This window comes from Esox lucius, chromosome 11 (assembly GCF_011004845.1).
Source record: "Esox lucius isolate fEsoLuc1 chromosome 11, fEsoLuc1.pri, whole genome shotgun sequence".
NCBI classification, from domain to species: Eukaryota; Metazoa; Chordata; class Actinopteri; order Esociformes; family Esocidae; genus Esox; species Esox lucius.
The window spans coordinates 23,001,822-23,022,480 of record NC_047579.1 but is presented as its reverse complement, the minus strand read 5'-3'; the positions used below and the strand labels follow the sequence as shown (position 1 = coordinate 23,022,480).

The window sequence follows — 20,659 nt, the reverse complement described above, 5'->3', positions numbered from 1 at the left end:
AAAAATAGGTTTCTTTACCCTAAAAGCAGTCTATTTCCAGGATAAAACCTTTATCCATTATTTTTGGTTCTGTATAAAAGGTATCTTTTAAATGCTAACAATTAATTTTGTATTTCCTGATTTTTGAGAAAAGCTTACCTCCGTCTCAAGGAATCTCAGATGCAGTGACCATATCGGGTGGTCCCTAATCAAGCTGGTTGCTTCAAGGGTGAAGTTCTCAATCTGCTCCCTTATTGGGCCCCATTTGTCATTTCTGAAACACAGTATTTTCATATCAGAATTATGGTTACAAGACTAGATTGTACCTTATCATTACATGTGGATGGAAGTTTTGTTTTAATTATTGAATGTTTTTTGATTAAATAACTTACGGAAAAAAGTATTTAAACTCTTCATCAATGGAACTCCGCATACATGAGGCTAGACTCTCATTTAGGTTTATTTTCTTTCCTCTGTTCTTCTTCCTTTTTGGTTTGTAAATGCCATCATGCTTGCAGAGGGACTTTACTAATTGATGGTATCCACCATGTTTTTTCCCCCTCTAAAAAAAAGGGAAATACTTCAAATGTTTTTACAGAACATCTTTGGAAATCTAGCCTGGCTGAGGATCTCTTCAGTGGCCACTTTTCACATACCCAATGAGACAATTTCTGCATGAGCCAATTTGTGCTATCAACAGATCAATGTTTAAATCAAGACTCTCATCTATTACTTCCTTTAAATATTATAACTATTATTATGTTTAAAAAAGAATGAGGATAAATGTCAAGTTTCTTGGCATACTCAATGATTGGCTTTTTTCTGGATACTCATTCTTAGTGAAGTGAGCAGTCTTTAATGATTGGTGCATGTTTGGTATGTAAAGTGGCCAACAATCTAACAATCTAAGTGGTGGTGGCCACTAATATAGCTGTAGTTTCTTAATTTTTAAGCTCCTCTGGTGTTAGCACAATTAGCTCAAACAGATGTGTGATGGCAGGAATGAGTCTATTGTTTTAATTTGTCCTTAGCTTACAGGTGAAATCCTTTTATTAATTAATTCCTCGTGTGAATCTTCTGACTGTTGAACTCCTTGTGAGAGGCAGCGGTCAAAAACCTCCCAAGATTCGTCCATAGAATCACCAATGGATTTAAGGTTGTCCTTCAGCTTCTTTTCCAAAATCTGGCACAACTCTTTGCTGTCTGTCTGGAATCCAACTCCACATAGTTAGTATTGTAAACAGGTATTTACATAAAAAAGAGGAAGACTTCTATTAAATGGAAAGTACAATACCATGTTGCTGTTTTTTGCTCCTTGGATCAAAGACAGTATCCCATATGCTCCAGAAATATAATCGGAAGTTCTTGTGTGATGACCATTGAGATTTCTGAGAAATTCCTGAAGGTGAGGTATTTCTGTAATATATCAGTAAAAATTACATCAGTGTCCTTTTGATATCATTCTCACAAATGACACTGACTTTATTTTGATTGATTATAGCTTTATAAACATTGATATGTTTTATTATCCTGTTTCAGGTGCTTTAGTGTTTTATAACCTACAGTGCCTTTTTATTAAATGTTAATGTTTTATTAAACCTTAATAAAAATGTAACCTTGTTTTTGCATGTGATCTGATGTGATAATTGGAATGGACTACCATTGCAATTAGAGATTACTGTTTGCCATTTACATTGACCTACCTCCCTGAACCAATAAGCACACATCTAAGAAGTTAAAAGTGGGTGAGGAACACAGATAAGGGCATTGATAGCATGATCAGAAAGCTTAGCAACAAATGCTCTAAACCAAACCTGCTACCTGCAGTACTAGGCTAAGTTGATAGTATCCTGTCCAAGTGAATAAAACAGAGTTTATCCACCAGCTGACAATCGACCACCGGAATAGACAACCAAAATAGTTGTCTTGTACCATGCTCACCATCATAAATGTGAATTCCCTGCAGCTTCAGTGAGTTTGCCCAGTGTCGTTTGGCCCAAGTCATTAATTGCATTCCTCTTGTCATCCCTGCCAGCTGTCACACCCTGGGTTCCTACAATGCTGGCAAACCTGATGACTTGACAGTATCACCACGCACTAAATAAAGACAATGAGAGTGACCTATAGAATTGCATGACCCAGATGAATGGACCAATGAAATGAGAGATCAAACAAACTGGCTTTCCTTACTAAATCTAGTTTATGTTTATGGTTAGCCGTACCTGTGCAGTTTTATATTTTACTTATATTTTTTATGGAGAAGAGCCATCCTAGTGATAAACCTTTTCATGAGTACGTTTCAAATATTACCCCCAAGAGTGAGTTTTTTGCATGTGATTTCAGTACTCATTCTAGAATGTGATTATGAAGTCACAAAACATTTAATCCACAGCTTTCCAGAAACACCAAACGGCTTAGTTATGCATCTAATTTCTGATTTTGATTATATTAGCAAACTACAGTGAGGGAAATTTTTTATTGATTTTGTATGTTTGCCTACTGACAAAGAAATGATCAGTCTATAATTAAAAAATTGCAATCACAGAGGTCAGGTGTGCATAATTATTAGGTAGCTTCATGACCTGAGGTAAAATGGGCCAAAAAAGAGATTTAACTGACACTGAAAATTCCTAAATTGTAAAATGCCATTCAGACGGATGCCAAACCCTAGCTAAACTATTGAGGCGTGACAACTGGACACTCAAACGTTTTGTTGGGAATAGTCAACTGGGGTGAAAATATTTATGGGGAAGAAAATATGCAAAACAACTGGAAAAGACTTGAGAATAATTAAACATGAAGCTACCAGGAACCCATTATCCTCCAGTGCCACCATATTCCAGAACTGCAACCTACCTGGTGGGTCCAGAAGTACAAAGTGTCAAGTGCTCAGAGACATGGCCAAGGTCAACACCGCTGAAAGAAGACCACCACTGAATAAGATTCACATGTTGAAGCGTATAGATTGGGCAAAGAAATACCTGAAGACAGACTTTTCAAAGGTTTTATGGATGGGCCTGTGGGCATAAATAATGGACACAGGGCATCACTTCGAGTCAGGTGCCAGCAAGGTGGAGGAAGGGTACTGGTATGGGCTGCGATCATTAACGATGAGGTAGTTGGACCTTTTCAACCCGAAAAGGTCCAAAAATGGTCCAACTCAACTCCCATACCAACTGCCAGTTTCTGGAAAATATTTTTTTCAAGCAGTGGTACAAATAGAAGTCCTCAGCATTTAAGAAGACCATGTTCTTTATGCAGAATAATTCTCCATCATATGCATCCAAGTACTCCACTGCTTGGCTAGCAAGCAAGGGGCTTCAAAGATGCCTAAATAATGAACTGGCCCCCTTGCTTACCTGACGTAAAACCTATTGAGAACTTGTGGACCCTTATCAAATGTGAGATTTACAGTCAGGGAAGACAATACACCTCTATGAACAGCATTTGGGAGGCTGTGGTTGCTGCTTCAGCGAAAGTTGATCATGAACAGATCAAGAAAATGACAGACTGCATGAATGGAAGGCTTATGGCAGTTATTGAAAAGAAGGGTGGCTATATCGGTCACTGGATATTTTTGAAAGGCCAGAAATGTTATTTAATTTTCATTGTGTGTTACTTATTTGTTACACTTCAAAATTAGAATAAACATGAGTTGGAAAAATTACTTTTGCAATTTAGTTGCCAAATAATTCTGCACAATAATTGTTGCCTAATAATAACACTTATGTATTCCCCTGAGAAAGTTCAAAACTAATTTTTCCTTTGTTAAACATTCAGGTTTGAGGTTCAGTTATATTTTGGATTGACTGAGAGCACTGTGTTTGTTCTACCATAAAATTAATCTGGAGGAACACGATTTGCCTAATAATTCTGCATGTAGTGAAAAAAATTAAAAACTGATGACAGTCTTAGCAGATCAAACAAATGTGTAGAACAAATGCAAGCACTTCAAGTGATAAACAAAACCATATTCAACTGGTATGTATACACCAAAACTAGTCTAATACAAAATATGAATTGTAATTATTATTATTGGAAAGTGAATTTCTATTATTCTCATGGTAAATGTCAAAGGCAAAACATTAAGTAGCCATGTCTATTCCTTGCTAGTTGCTAGATTTACATTTTAAATGACATTTACATCTGTCTAGTAGACTTTGTGCATTGATTTAGCTAGGTGGAAAATCATCTAAAAGGTTTGTTATCACATCAAAAACTGAGGTACGAGAAGCCAACCGTGCTTGGCCGTGTCTTTCTACCTCTGCATCATTATGAGTTAAAACCGGTTGAAACTCTGGCCTGCCAATCATGAGTCCTCATGGGTATATCCACTTGCAAAGGCTGTGAAACGTACTATCGCAGACTGTGATTTACAAATAAAAATTATTTTCCTCATAGTTTTAGCAAGATTTTAGTGACAAAAGTTCAAAGTTCAAAAGGTTTGTCATTTGCAATAACAAGTTACGGAAATTAAATGCTTAGTTTTCCTACTCCCGACAGTGCAGTTACAAGTTAAAAAGTAACAGTAATTATATATATTTTTAAAACTAACACAATCAATCAATAATAACACTATACAAAAACACACATCAATAATAATAACTATACAACTGTAGTGTAATGTAAAAGTGACAGGTGTGCATAATATAAGTGGCATATGTGCATGATATAAAGTGACAGGTGTGCATGGACTATCACTTTATATCTGAGTGTCCGTGTTTTACGTTGGCAAGTGTTATTAATGATTCTAAATATTAAGTTGGTTACAAGAATGCACATTCTTTATACAACTACAAAAGCAATTACCTGTTTGGAGATCTTTTTTACACGTGTGTAACATATTTTACCAATAAAAACATATGTCGCTGTATTACCTTGATTATTCTAATATGTATTTGCATTTATCCTAACACCTTTAGCTGGAGTAATTAAATGTGAATGTCAATTTATTGTCTACTATACATGCTTTGGCTAGTTGGCTAAAAGAACTCTTGGCTGAAGACAAGTTGCAGTTTGCCAGGGCAACTGAGGACATGGTCTGATATGGAGTCTGACCCCAGGGGATTTTTGGATTCCTCTCCTAGCTGGAACTCTGCTGAGTTTGAGTACCTGATCAAATCAGCTGATGAATGAAGGAGAGCCAACCCCTCTAATAGTGAGAAGAGGCGTCGCCAGAATGACCACCACAGCTCTACCCCGGTTCCAACTTCAGGAAAAGAGCCCCGAGCTTGATGCTGCCATCACCATGCTTCACTGTGGGTATGGTGTTCTTTGGGTGATGTGCAGTGTTGTTTTTGCGCCAAACATACCTTTTGGAATTATGGCCAAAAAGTTCAACCTTGGTTTCATCAGACCATAACACATTTTCCCACGTGCCTTTGGGGGACTTGGCGTTCGTTTTTGCAAACTTCAATCTGGCTTGGATGTTTTTCTTTGTACGTAAAGGCTTCCGTCTTGCCACCCTACCCCATAGCCCATTCATCTGAAGAATAGGGGAGATTGTTGTCAGATGTAGCACACAGCCAGTACTTGCCAGAAAATCCTGCAGTTCCTTTAATGTTGCTGTAGGCCTCTTGGAAGCCTCCCTGACCGGTTTTCTTCTCGTCATTTCATCAATTTTGGAGGGACGTCCAGTTCTTGGTAATGTCTCTGTTGTGCCATATTTTCTCCTCTTGATGATGACTGTCTTCACTGTGTTCCATGGCATATCTAATGATTTGGAAATTATTTTGAACCCTACTCCTGACTGATATCTTTCAACAATGAGATCCCTCTGATGCTTTGGAAGCTCTCTTCAGACCATGGCTTTTGCTCTGAGATGCTACCAAGAAAATGCCAGGAAAATCTTACTAGAACAGCTGATTTTATTTGAGATTAATCAGAGTCACTTTAAATGATGGCATGTGAGTAATGACTTCTATTCAACATTAGTTTCATTGTGATTGGTTAAATCTGAACACACCCACATCCCCAGTTATAAGAGGATGTGCACACTTATGCAACCAGTTTATTATTTATTTAAAATTATTCCCCCTCGAAGATTTCAGTTTGTTTTTCAATTGAATTGTTCACATTATGGGTCACATTAAAAGTGGAAAAAGATCTGACATGATCTATCTTTGTCTCACTCTTTTACATCACAGAAATCTGGCATTTTAACAGGGGTGTGTAGACTTTTTATATCAACAATTTTTTATATAAACCATCTTTAATTAAATTGCTGTTTTAAGTAATGTGTCCCACTATTTTATTGATTAATTTACGTAACATATTTCCTTGTAACCCTGTTAAATTGTTCGTGAACTTTAAAGAACGTTCTGTTGCTACATCGCTGTGAGGGTACATACAAGCATTGTCTTGTCGAACTTGTTTACACTACTTTGACAATTGTACATCTGTTTATATGTACACATTCATTGTAAAATACTGTATTTTTTGCATAAAAATAATTAAAACCATTTTACTGGTATATGCTTGTGGCTGAATAAACATGGGGGGATAGGAAAAAGAACGGGGGGATGAGGAGGGGGGGGGGTTACGGGGTAAAAGTTGCAAAATCTCCTAATGTCTTTACTGGTGGACACTTGTTAAAAGTCAAGGTCTGGAATCATTGCCAATCACAATCTATCCTCCATTGATATGTTAATACCTCACAGCAGGGGGTGGGTTGTAACAATGGTGAGGTATGTGTGTCGCGATATGTCCTAATGCCCAGTGGTGGGGTTTTGTTAAAAGTTGGGAAGAGTAGAAGAATATCATATGCTGGAGCTTTTGCCAGTCAGGATTCTAACTGTTTTTGACTGTTGATAGTTCCTTTGCAGTTCCTCTTCGTGAAAAGTCGCAACATAAACCGTCTTTGGTGTGTTGAGTAATTAAAGACTGTAGCTCTCACGACTGGCCTGAAATTGCCAACCTTCGTAAGAGGTGTCAAGATAACTAGGACTACGAAACAGGGGTATTTGGCACAGTGTGAGGGCTGGGGGGGGGCAGTGGATCAAACCATTGTGAGGCAAAGGGAAGGGGGGTTGCAACCTTTTGAAACTTAAAAACGTGCTATTAGCACAAGTGTTTTATGCTATTATGCAACAGGCTAACTCGTTAAATTAACTGGGTAGTGAGTACTAAAACATCTATAAACATAAGTAGAACTTGAAACATAAAAGTGGTAGTAACTCATATGTCAAGACTCATATGTCAAGACTCATATGTCAAGACAATTAACAAATATTAGGTTATTGAGTAAACAAGTTAATTTATTTGTGTTCTGGTAATATGAAATTAGCACTTTTTCAAGTTTATTACAATTACATTTTGTCTTTTAATTATAATTGTTAAATAGTAGTCAGACGTGTTACTATTTGAGTTAAATACACTGTGAAGTTCTTTGTCTGCCTGTTCTGTTGTTTTGCTTTTCGTGTTTTCAATGTTCCTGTATTTTGGTTTCTATTTGTTATTTTCTATTACCTTGAACCTAGTAAAACACTGGTATGAAAGAAAATGTAAAAAAAAAATGATAGACCGCAGTTATTGTCATCTACGTTAATAGTTATTGTATCAATGTCATTCATGAATGAAAAACAAATGTTTTAGAAATTGCTCTGTCAGTGAAAAGGTCATCTTCAGTTTCGCTAGCAATTGCTCAATTCTCATGACTATTCCAAGTAGTAAGTTATTAGATATAAGTAATATGGCCAGTGGCAGAAGCCATATAAGTCATAGATGCTATTTGTGGTGGCGGTAAATTTAAGAAACATTAGTCAGTTTAACACAATGCTTAATGGTGTCTAGTGACTGGGCAGATGTATAACATGGTGGCGTAGGTGTTAAAGACGCAGCCTTTCATGTGGGTGAGTGCAGAGAGGTCAACAATACTTTTAATTGCTGGCCAGCTGAACTAGGCTTGCCTGGTTACTATTCTGGTTAGATTATTAGATTAGATAACATTTTGTCATTGAACAGTACAAGTACAGTACAACGAAATGGAGTAAGCATCTAACCAGAAATGCATATTGAAGTGGGCAGAACATTTACAAGTACTACATATAGTTTAAGTACTCTATAACTATTGTTAAATAGTCAAGAATAGCAATAAGGCTCAACATAATTGACACATTATTCCCCTTACAATGTGTTGCAAATGGGATTTAAACCCTGCTTATTTTGTAGAGGAAAGGAACATGTTCAGCTGACGCACCTGTTTCTTCTTTTTCCAAATGCTTTCTCATTCTGTATTCCTTGGAACTTACAGTAAACACTTTGAAGAAGTCCTTTACGCCACTGAAGTGTTTCTGAAACAAATGTATGAGACAATGACAAGAAATAACACATTCAAAATGTTCAAGCTCTATGGTTGTGCTTGGGCAATAAGAACACTACTGAGAAATACCAGATAAGATAGAAAGGTCTTACCTTATCATAAATAGAATACATATTATTTAACAGTTTTTAGAATGTTGTTGTGATATGAGACAAGATTTGCAAATAATGGCTATACTTAACAATGTAATCTGTCTGACATACCTGCTAATATCAAAAAGCCTACAGTGAGGGAAGAAATTATTTGATCCCCTGCTGATTTTGGATGTTTGCCCACTGACAAAGAAATGATCAGTCTATAATTTTAATGGTAGGTTTATTTGAACAGTAAGAAACAGAAAAACAACAAAGAAATCCAGAAAAACGCATTACAAAAATGTTATAAATTAATTTGCATTTTAATGAGTGAAATAAATATTCCTCTGCAAAACATGACTTAGTACTTCGTGACAAAACCCTTGTTGGCAATCACAGAGGTCAGACGTTTCTTGTAATTGGCCAGCAGATTTGCACACATCTAAGGAGGCATCCTCTTTGCAGATCTTCTCCAAGTCATTAAGGTTTCGAGGCTGATGTTGGTTTTCTATGGTATGAATACCCATCCACGACCCATTTTCAATGCCTTGGCTGAGGAAAGGAGGTTCTTACCCAAGATATGCCGGTACATGGCCTCGTCCATTATCACTTTGATGCGGTGAAGTAGTCCTGTCACCATAGCAGAAAAAAACTCCCAAAGCATGTTTCCACCACCATGTTTGACGGTGGGGATGGTGTTCTTGGGGTCATAGACACCCTTCCTCCTCCTCCAAACACAGCAAGTTGAGTTGATGCCAAAGAGCTTGATTTTGACTCATCTGACCACAACATTGTCACCCAGTTCTCCTCTGAATCATTCAGATGTTCACTGGCAAACTCCAGACAGGACTGTACATGTGCTTTCTTGAGCACCAGGACCTTGCGGGCGCTGCAGGATTTCAGTCCTTCCCGGCATAGTGTGTTACCAATTGTTTTCTTGGTGACTATGGTCCCAGCTACCTTGAGATCATTGACAAGATCCCCCTTGTGTAGTTCTGGGCTGATTCCTCACCGTTCTCATGATCATTGCCACTCCATGAGGTGAAATCTTCCATGGAGCCCCAAACCCGAGGGAGATTGACAGTTCTTTTGTGTTTCTTCCATTTGCGAATAATCGCACCAACTGTTGTCAACTTCTCACCAAGCAGCTTGGCGATGGTCTTGTAGCCCATTCTAGCCTTCTACAATCTTGTCCCTGACATCCTTGGACAGCTCCTTGGTCTTGGCCATGGTGGAGAGTTTGGAATCTGATTGATTGATCGCTTCTGTGGACAGGTGTATTTCATATAGGTAACACAGAGATTAAGAGCACTCCCTTTAAGAGTGTGCTCCTAATCTCAGCTCATTACCTGTATAAAAGACACCTGGAGGCCAGAAATATTTCTGATTGAGAGGGGATCATATACTTATTTCACTCATTAAAATGCAAATCAATTCATAACATTTTTGACATCCGTTATTCTGTCTCTCACTGTTCAAATAAACCTACCATCAAAATTATAGACTGCTCATTTCGTTGTCTGTGGGCAAACATACAAAATCGAATATGTTTTAGCAGGGGATCAAATTAGCAGATGATCAAACATTTTTCCCCTCAATGTATCTATTACATTTTGATGACATATCAAAGAGTTCTTGTTTTTGTCAGATGTGGCATACCTTTACTTCTTTTTGTTTTTGGAATTTGTCTCTCACTTTCTTCTTGGTTGTTTTATTTCTGGTCAAAATACGGGTGTGTGAATCCTTTTGATTCATCTGAATGACATCTGTCTTGGTGCAGATGAAACTGAGGCTTTGACATTCACCACCATTTCCAAAGAGGCTAACAGTGCTGTTAAGAATCTCCCAACATTCCTTTTCTGAAGTTGCTCGTGAAATGTCGCTCACAATCCACACAGCAGAGCAGTCACCTACAGACTGAAAATGGGATTTAAAAGTTTTTTTGTTTGGGTAATTATTGAGAGCTTGTGTGACTTTGGTGTTGGAAAGAAATGCAAATGTGTATTCAGAGTTTTTCAAATTTAGTTAGACATGTGTAACAGTGCAGAAGTGTTGCCGTACCTAACTAAAAATTATAGATAGAGTACATTTTAGAAATTATATATGCATACTATATAAAAAAAGAGCATAAATATAATTGTGATATTTCGATATCGATAAATACCATCTTTTATTTAATTATTTATATGTATGTTGGTAGATGTTCAGATTGTTCCTAGTTTGTACTTTTATTTTAATAAATGCCCTTTTGTTCTCAATACTTTATTAAAATGATTTGAAAATGGTTACAGAAAAATCATATGAATTACATTCCAAGGTTATATAACATGTAACAGCTTTTACAAAGGAACTTTGCAAAAGTCTTTTGTACCCTGAATTTTTATACAAATCTAGTTTTTTGTCTGCATTATCTAAACATTTGTTTGTCAGTAGAAAAAAGCATTTCTTTTTGATTTCCAAACATTAATTTGCCTTTAAATGCAATGTTACAGAAATATTTTTAATTATGTCAGGGGTGGGTAGAGTACTGAAAATCTGTTCTCAAGTAAAAGTACTATTACTCATCCTAAAATGTACTCAAGTAAAAGTTGAAGTACAATTTGAAAACACTACCCAAGTAAGACTAAAAGAGTACTTGGTCAAAAAACTACTTGAGTACTAGTTACATATTTTGTTCAAGACATAATAACGCGATAGTAACAACAAGGAAAAATTATTTAAGAAAGTACAAACAGCATTTTTTATGTTTGACTAGGCATTTGTTTTCTAGAGCCCATAGCAATGCATAACAGAAAAACTAAATAAATTGCAAAAGTAAAATAATACTGTATTTCTATTATTAATCTGTGTTGCAAATATGATTCTTGCAAATTAAGACCATCATACATGTAGTAATGCTCAGTACATTTTGTCAATCAAATATTTGTTGTTAATAATTCAGGTCTTGGGTGGAATTACTGACTGCATTGCAACTAAGCCACCAAGTGAGCAGCAATTGCTTTCAACTAAAATCTAGCTAGCTAGATTGGCTGCTAACTAAAGTGGATTACTAAATAATAAAGTCAAGCCCAATGAACCACTAATACAAATATACTAACAAGTTGTAGGTTAATATATATTGTAGGTTAGTTAGAATATTAAATTATCATTACGATATATTACGTCGTTATGCTGTACTTGTACTTGTTCAATGAATAAAAAGTTGAATAAAAAAAAAAGAAGATGTGCTTGCGGAGCTATGATGAGTTTTTAAAAGCATAGATGGTTGCTTCTTTGGGAATAAAAAGACAACATTTCATGATCACTGTGTTGCCTATTTCAAATTTAAATCGAAACATGTTGTGCAACTGTGGCCAGGGATTGGAATTTCACTCGTCAACGTCCTCCAATTGACAACTTCCCATGTCAGTGTCTGTAATTTAATTAGCTATGTTTGTGCTCGAACTCCGATGAAGATTTAAGGAGCGGGTGGGAACACCCAAATTCAAATCAAATCACGAAACGAATAAACTCAAAACAAATTGACAAACGACTAAAATGTTACGAAAGAGTAGATGAAATGTAACGGAGTAAAGAGCACAATTTATAAAAAAAAAAAATACTTGAGTAAAAGTAAAGAGTTCAGCCCCCCGAAAGTAACTACAAAAGTACTTGTTTCTCTGAAACGGTACTCTTTAACTAATTTGCGTTACCTGTAACGCGTTACTACCCATCCCTGTATTATGTAAATGAAAGTAACATGTTATAGGTGACTTTTCAGATATAAACATGATTACCTTGTAGGTTTAGCTCAGGGCAAATGATCAATAATAAGCTGAACGAAACTGATTATTGAAACAGGTGTAGGAATTTGCATGTGACAGTGTAACATTCAAATAGTTTATTATTACATCATGGAGTGAGCGTAACAACAAGGCACAAAGAGGTCATTCCTCATCAGCAGGGTCTCTCCCAAGCAGAAATTTTGTGGGAGACAGGAGTTTCAAGATGTGCTGTCCAAGCTCTTCTAAACAAGTACAAATACTGTTTATGCAAGATGCAGGACCAGATATGCAGTGGTGGACCATGGAAACGGAGTACAGGAGATTAAAGATACATCCAGTATTTCATAGTCTGGCACTGCTATCTACCCTGAACCCGCAGAAACCTCTGGAACCATAGTAAACCCCTCTACAGTCCAGAGAGGTCTTGTCAGAAAGTCTTCATGGAAAAGTTGCTGCCAAGCGGAAAATAAGTCTTGAGTATTAGGGTTAGGGCACAAATCTGGGGAAAAGTACTGAAAAACTGCATGTGCATTGACGGTGTAGAATCCTATGAATATACAGTGATAGGCCATAACATTATAACCACTGACAGGTGAAGTGAATAACACTGATAATGACGTTATCATGGCACCTGTCAGGATATATTAGGCAGCAAGTGAACATTCTGTCCTCGAAGTTGATGTGTTAGAAGCAGGAAAAATGGGCAAGCGTAAGGATCTAAGCACCAAATTGTGATGGCTAGACGATTGGATCAGAGCATCTCCAAAACGGCTGCGTAGCCACAGACCAGTCAGGGTGCCCATACTGACCCCTGTCCATTGCCAAAAGCGCACTACAATGGGCACATGGGCATCAGCACTGGATCATGGAACAATGGAAGAAGGTGGCCTGGTCTGATGAATCACGTCTGATGAATCATGTGGATGTGCTTCGCTTACTTGGAGAATACATGGAACCAGGAATCACTGTGGGAAGGAGGCAAGCCGGCAGAGGCAGTGTGATGCTTTGGGCAATGTTCTGCTGGGAAACCTTGGGTCCTGCCATTCATGTGGATGTTGCTTTGACATGTACCACCTCCCTAAGCATTGTTGAAGACCACGTGCACCCTTTCATGGCAACGGTACTCCCTGATGGCATTAGCCTCTTTCAGCAGGATAATGCGGCCCGCCACAAAACAAACCTGGTTCTGGAATAGTTTTGAGGAACACAATGACAAGTTCAAAGTTTTGACTTGGCTTCCAAATTTCCCAGATCTCAATCCAATCGAGCATCTGCAGGATGTGCTGGACAAACAAGTCTGATCCATGGAGGCCCCAACTGGCAATTTACATGACTTACATGATCTGCTGCTAATGTCTTGATGCCAGATTCCACAGCACACATTCTGAGGTCTAGTGGAGTCCATGCCTTGTTGGGTCAGGGCTGTTTTGGCAAAAAGGGGGACCTACACAATATTAGGCAGGTGGTCATAAAGTTATGGCAGATCGGTGTATGTTTCATTGAAAGTTAAATGTGCCTTGATAATGAGAACAACAGAAACATCTGTGTTTAGATTCTCTCTGTAGGTCACGCTCTGCCAACCTCAGGAATGTTGAATGTTTACATTGACCATTTGGCATGGTTTTTTATTGTGGAAATTTGAACTGTGCTAGGTAGACACGCCATTCAATGTATACTGTATAACCGCTAGCAACCATCTTTACAGTGAGTTCGATTAAACATCAGACATCTCTGCTGCAGTGCTTTTAGCTTCTCTTTCTCCCTTGATTTTCTACCGAGTACGTTCTAACTAAAATAAACACTATACGAAAAATATATTCCAACAAAGGTCCCCAAGAACACAATGGCCTTCATCTTTCTTAAATGTAAGGAATGTGGAACACTTCCTATAACTGACAACTTAGCTAAACTGAGCAATCGGTGGAAAAATGCCTTGGTCAGGAAGGTGAATTAGAAACCAGTGGTCACTGTGACAGAAGAGAGTTCCTGTGTGGAGATGGGAGAACCCTCCAAAAGGCCAAGTGGCAAGAAGATATTCCTTAGTAAAACGCACAAGACAGCTCAATTAGTTTTCCAAAAGGCACCTGAAAGGGCCATCAGAAGAAAGAGTCTGAGCCAAAACTTGAACCCGATTGTCTCATTGGCTATGCAGCAACATTTCCAATCCAGTGAAGTTGTCTGAATACATTCCGAATACACTGTATAGTATAATCTGAGTAATTAGGAACACTTAAGTTATCATCTGTGACATTCTGTTTCACTGGTATAGAAGTATGAGTTGACATACAAACTCCCTTAGTCTTGTAATATACACCAAATAAAAATAACATGATTACGATGATTAGCAGAACCCTGGATCACAAAAAACTATTCAAAATAATTACCTTTTTCCACATCTCATCTCTGCTCTTGTTGCAGTCTCCATTGCCTGGAAGATCCACCAGCACAACATGCTCCAGTAAATCATTAGAGTTTGGCACCTTGACGGTTATACACTTCACAAGGGGCCAATACTGTGGTTCATCATTCTGTGTGTCACTCCGTGTAAAACAACAGATGTTTTCTGACAGTTCTTCAGCCTGCAATTTTAGGAATTACAGGAATCATATTACATGTATTGACAAAAACATTTATATATACAATTCTGCTTAAAGGTATGTGAACCCGACAGGGATGGTCATTATTTTGTATAAAATTTTAATATAAACAAATAAAATCTTTAGCTAAAAACAACTCAAAAGACAATTTGTCTTTTTGCAGAAATACCTTCTTGAAGATGTGACCCTAATGTTACTTAATAACAAACTAGTGTGCAAAGTGTAAATATGAATAAAAGTGTAAATTAATCAAACTCAAACCCTTCTTTTACCAGGAAAACACAGAGCGGGGCACCAACGGACATACCTCAATTTTTTTACTGGAGACATTGACAGTGATAGATATTGGCTATGAAAAGTAATTGAATTAAGCTTGACACAATCTATGAGAGTACTAACTAACTATCCAAAAATCTACAATTGAACAAGGTGTTCACACACTTTCAAGCAGCACTATAATACAGTATATTTCTTTATATAAAAACATACATATGTGAAGTATATATTTTATATGAAAATATACATATCTACAGTATATTTCTTTAATTAAGATGAACAAGGAAAGAATATGGTGTCCGTAAGTCTAACTATCTTTCAATATAATAGAATGTAAAGTTTCATGATATACTGAAAAATATTGAAATATCTGCATTTAAATTTCTTTTTTAATAAATAGCTGTTTATTTTTTATATTTGAAAAAAAGCTCAGTATGAGTTAGTTCAGAAATATTTAAATGTCTATGAACTTTGGTCAAAGTTACTTACTGTGTCACAAAGAAAACATTTTTTCAAAGCTGAACGAAACTCTGGAATATTGCTGAAGCACCTCTTATCCATCAGTTCTTCTAAGTTTTTCCCTCTACCAACATTTCCATAGAAAGCTGTTATAATGTCTTCATCTTCATCATCATTGCTGTCATCCATGTCTTCATCATCTCCCAACTCACAAGTTCTGGCCATGAAGATGGATGACAGCTCATCTTCCCATTCCTAAACAATAAAAAAACGTAAATGTATAATATGTATTGCAGCATAGGCTCTCGTTTGCTAATAGCTTATACCATTGTTATACAACCAACTCCCCAAGTACCTACAGACCAGAGGTGTTGCTAAGATCTCAATACATTCGGGGCTTAGCCCACCCCCCTGCCCTGCCTGGGAAAGAAAGTAGAGGGTTTTGAATGTACATGCAGAATATTTCAATGTACTCACTAGCGGCCTACACGTCTGCATTGTCATAATGCACGATTGGAATTATTGATGAATAGATCAGGTACTATTTCTTTATTATTATTTTTGGTCAATTTGAGATTCGGGGCTATTCATAAAAGATCTGGGGCTATAGCCCCTGTTGCCCAGGCCTAACGACGCAACTGCTGCAGACCTATTACAATTTCATTGTAGCCCTGAAAATGTACATTCACTAATCAGGGGCATGATAATTAGCTGACAAGTCTTATATTGAATCTGATAATACCTGAAAACATTGTGTCTCAATGGGATTTAGTTAAATAAAGGTACAATTATTTAAAAAAAACTATAGGCATTAATAAACAGTATTTTAGTGCACATCAAATACACACATTTGGACTATGGAACATCCCTTCATTTGTCACCAGCACCACCATCCTTTTGTTTTACAACCCTGTTTCCAAAGAAGTTGGGACGCTGTGGAAAATGCAAATGAATACACAATACAATGATTGCAAATCATATATCCTGATATTTAATTGAAAACAGTACAAACATATCAAATGTTAAAACTGAGAAATGTTATTGTTTTAATCCATGCCCATATTGAATTTGATGCCAGCAACACGTTTCAAAAACCATTGGGTTGCATCACCTCTTCTATGAACAATACCCTGTAAGTGTTTGGAAACTGAGGACATTGCCATAGATTTGAAAAATGAAATGTTTTCCCAATTTTGCTTGATTTCAAAATTGGGATTTCAGCTGCACAACAGTTTGGGGTCTCTTTTGTTGTGTTTTTCATTCCATAATGCGGGTCTGAACTGCAGGCCGGACAGGTTAGCACCCGGACTCTTTAACAACGGAGCCATGCTGTTGTATTATGCGCAGAATGTTGTTTGGCATTGTCTTGTTGAAAAAAGCAAGGCCTTCCCTGAAAAAGAAATAGTCTGGATGGCAGCATATGTTGCTCCAAAATCTTCTTGTTTACCATTAATAGTGCCTTCACAGATGTGCAAGTCACCTATGCCACCTATGGTGCACAAATGCACCCCCATACCATCACAGATGCTGGCTTTTGAACTGTGCACTAAAAACAAGCCAAATGGTCCCTCTCCTCTTTAGCCTGGAGGATGTGGTGTCCATGATTCCCTAAAAGAGTTTGATATTTTGTTTCATCAGACCACAGGACAGTATTCCACTTCACCTCAGTCCATCTTAAACAGTGAATCTTAAATGAGCTCGGGCCCAGAGAAGGCGACAGTTTTTCTGGCTGTGGCGAACCTTGACTATGGTCCTCAGAAGTGGAAAAACATCTGACATCATACATGTAGAGAACTCGGATACTGGTGTATACAGTACAGAACATGACTTGAGACCTTTCTTTTGCAGACTTATGTAGGGGAAGGAATCATTTGATGAAAAAGTCAAATGGACCTAAGCCACGCCTTGGCTGTGGCTCACAGAAGCAGCAAATGTACACAGCAGTTGCAAAAATTGATAGCAGGAACCAATTTAGAAGAAAATACGCTTGTGTTGTTTCAAAGAAACATTTGCATCTAAAGTAATTATTAAATAATATTTTGCACACTGTATTAAAATGATATGAATGAGATGGCAACAATAAGCAAGCTCTAGATTAAACAAAATCCACTCACCAATATGATTATAATTTAAAAACAAATTCCATTCTCCAATGTTTATGAAATGAATGATGGCAGGTTCATGTAGCTTGTCTTTTGATTTTAAATCCGAAATAATTAAATTTTCGATTGAGGGCAAACAGCCGGGCCATTGCCAACCTTATAAACACTCACTGCAAAAAGCTAGCTAGCTAGCGAGGCTCCAGCATGAGAAAACTAGATAAGGCTTGTTCTTGGCTCTGAATTATAGATGTATACTTAGGCTATCTAGAGGATCATTATACAATTGTCATCATACAATTGTCCCACCTATTACAAGACAATTTGGGATTGGTTGATTCTACTGTCATTACAAAATGCAGCTCTAATTGAAGTCAATATATTTGATGTCGGCTGGTGCCTTCTATGCAAAGTCTGAGGGCCTAGTCAATGAGCATTGAACACAACTAGATCATTTCTATCAAGACACTACCAAATATTAAATTTTTACTCTTGGCTATTAACCCTTCTCTTTCCAATACAAACTGAAGACATTTAATTGGAAGATCATTACAACTGAAAATTATAACATACATAAATAGATACAGATATCTATCCTAAGGCCCTCTGCGAGGGCATAGAGAGCCCTGACAGTTCCCACTGGTTTCTGGGTCTTGTTCATATATGGTTTCTTCTTTGCATGGTAGAGTTTTAACTTGCATTTGTGGATGCCGTGGCTTACTGTATTCACAGACAATGGTTTTCAGAAGTGTTCCTGAGTCCATGCAGTGATGTCCACTACAGAATCGTGACTGTTTTTAATGCAGCCATCCAATATTGGTTTTCTGCCTTGTCCCTTGCATTCAACGATTTCTCCCAATTCTCTGAATCATTTTAATGATAATCTGTACCGAAGATGATAAGATCCCAAAACTCTTTGCAATTTTATTTTGAGAAACATTCTTAAAGTGTTGCCCTATTTACTTGCGCATTCTTTCATAGAGTGGTTAACAACTCCCCATCGTTACTTCTGAATGACTCTTCCTATCTGAGATGCTATTTTTTTTACCCAATCATGTTACTGACCTGTTGCCAATTAACCTAATTAGTTGTGAGATGTTCCACCAGTGTTTTTTTTTTTAGCATTACACAACTTTTCCAGTCTTTTGTTGACCCTGTCCCAGCATTTTTGAAATGTGTTGCTGGCATCAAAATGAAAGGGGGCAAATATATTTATAAGATTTCTCAGTTTCAACATTTGATATGTCTTTTAAATGATTTGCACATCATTGCATTCTGTTTTTATTTGCATTTTACACAGCTTCACAGCTTTTTTGGAAACAGTTTTGTATATGAAATTGCTATGCCTGGCTGCGTTGTTGGCATTCCTGGCATTTGTGACACTGTTAGACCGTATTCGTGAAATTGTCAGATGTTTTGGTGCACAAAACATTTGATGGATGTAGGGTTTGAGCATTGCCTGACTTGTCTTGTTGCTCTGTAGGCAAGAACCATAGCCTTGAAGCTGATTCGAGATTCAGCTGGAAGACAATGTTGAGTGCGAAGAAACGGGGTGAAGGTTGAACACCATATGAACCACTGCATTCGGAATGAGTTGAGTTACACACACCGGAAGTCCCACCAAGAAAATAGTCCAGACTTGATGACAAGTGGATGGACAAGTACCTGGGCCGATTCCTGAGTGAGTTGAGGTCGTACTCTACGAATTATGCAGACCATGAACCTGCAGGAGTGAGTCACTGCCTTGATGTTAGCAGATAATAGCCACTCCAGCGTTGTCTTGGCTGTTTGCTTTTGGTCGTGGTCGTGCTGAAATTTAAATATAGACTTCTGCCTAGCCACTCTACGATAAACACCTGATTGATTGAGTGCTGCAGAAAAACTCTAAAGCTCTTTTAGAGTGGCCTTTGCAATCAGATCAACTTGGAGCTCAACACCCAAAATACTTCAGGAGAAGCCCAGCTGCCCTTCCCCCCATCATGCTATGTGGCTCCCCAGTCAACTCAGTGGATTCCTCTTGCTTTTGGGCACCACCATTGCCCAGGCCCTCAAGTGGGAGCTAAACATCACCTCTTACATTCACATCTTACAAAGAAAGCACAGAAGAGGATGTACTTCCTGCGGTAGCTGAAAAAGTTCAACGTGCCAAAGACTATGATGGTCCATTTCTACACTGTCATCATAAAATCCATCCTGACCTCCATTACCGTCTGATACGCTGCAGCCACTGCCAAAGACAAGGGCAGGCTGCAAAGCATCATCCGCTGATTGGCTGCAATCTGCCATTTCTACACGACCTACACACCTATAGGACTTGGAGATCAGCAAAGAATTGGGGCTGATCCTTCTCACCCCAGCAATGGACTATTCAGTGCTCTACCCTCTGGCAGAAGGCTGAGGTCTGTCAGGACCAAAACCTCCCACCACAAGAACAGTTTCTTTCCTACAGCAGTAGGCTAAACATGCCCCTGGAACCAAACTATAGACTATTGCCCACTCCCTACATACACACACAACCTTCTATGGACAAATCTATAAACCTCGCCCACATACACACACAACCCTCAACTGGACAAATCTATTACGCCTTCCCACATACAAAACCAACCATCAACTGGACAAAATCTAACACCTGACATATACCATACCATCTTCTTCCGCTTATCCGGGGCCGGGTCGCGGGGGCAGCAGTCTAAGCAGGGATGCCCAGACTTCCCTCTCCCCAGACACTTCCTCCAGCTCTTCCGGGGGGACACCGAGGCGTTCCCAGGCCAGCCGGGAGACATAGTCCCTCCAGCGTGTCCTAGGTCTTCCCCGGGGTCTCCTCCCCGTGGGACGGGCCCGGAACACCTTCCCAGGAAGGCGTTCCGGAGGCATCCGAAAAAGATGCCCAAGCCACCTCAGCTGACCCCTCTCGATGTGGAGGAGCAGCGGCTCTACTCTGAGCTCCTCCCGGGTGACCGAGCTTCTCACCCTATCTCTAAGGGATCGCCCGGCCACCCTGCGGAGAAAGCTCATTTCGGCCGCCTGTATCCGGGATCTTGTCCTTTCGGTCATGACCCAAAGCTCATGACCATAGGTGAGAGTAGGA

General features: G+C 38.3%; 1 protein-coding gene across 4 annotated transcripts in view; it reads right to left on the bottom strand.

Moving 5' to 3' along the window:
- The window catches only part of LOC105007553 (nuclear GTPase SLIP-GC-like), a 57,633-nt gene that overhangs the window by 18,592 nt on the left and 18,382 nt on the right, over positions 1-20,659 (bottom strand). For all 4 annotated transcript variants that reach the window (XM_034295195.1, XM_034295196.1, XM_034295197.1 and 1 more), the window contains 8 exons: positions 15,500-15,724; positions 14,522-14,716; positions 10,033-10,290; positions 8,177-8,270; positions 1,274-1,395; positions 1,016-1,186; positions 372-541; positions 139-253 (listed from right to left, as the gene is read on the bottom strand). In XM_034295195.1, coding sequence (XP_034151086.1) covers positions 139-253; positions 372-541; positions 1,016-1,186; positions 1,274-1,395; positions 8,177-8,270; positions 10,033-10,290; positions 14,522-14,716; positions 15,500-15,724 — 1,350 coding nt within the window. The remainder of the gene's footprint in view (positions 1-138; positions 254-371; positions 542-1,015; positions 1,187-1,273; positions 1,396-8,176; positions 8,271-10,032; positions 10,291-14,521; positions 14,717-15,499; positions 15,725-20,659) is intronic.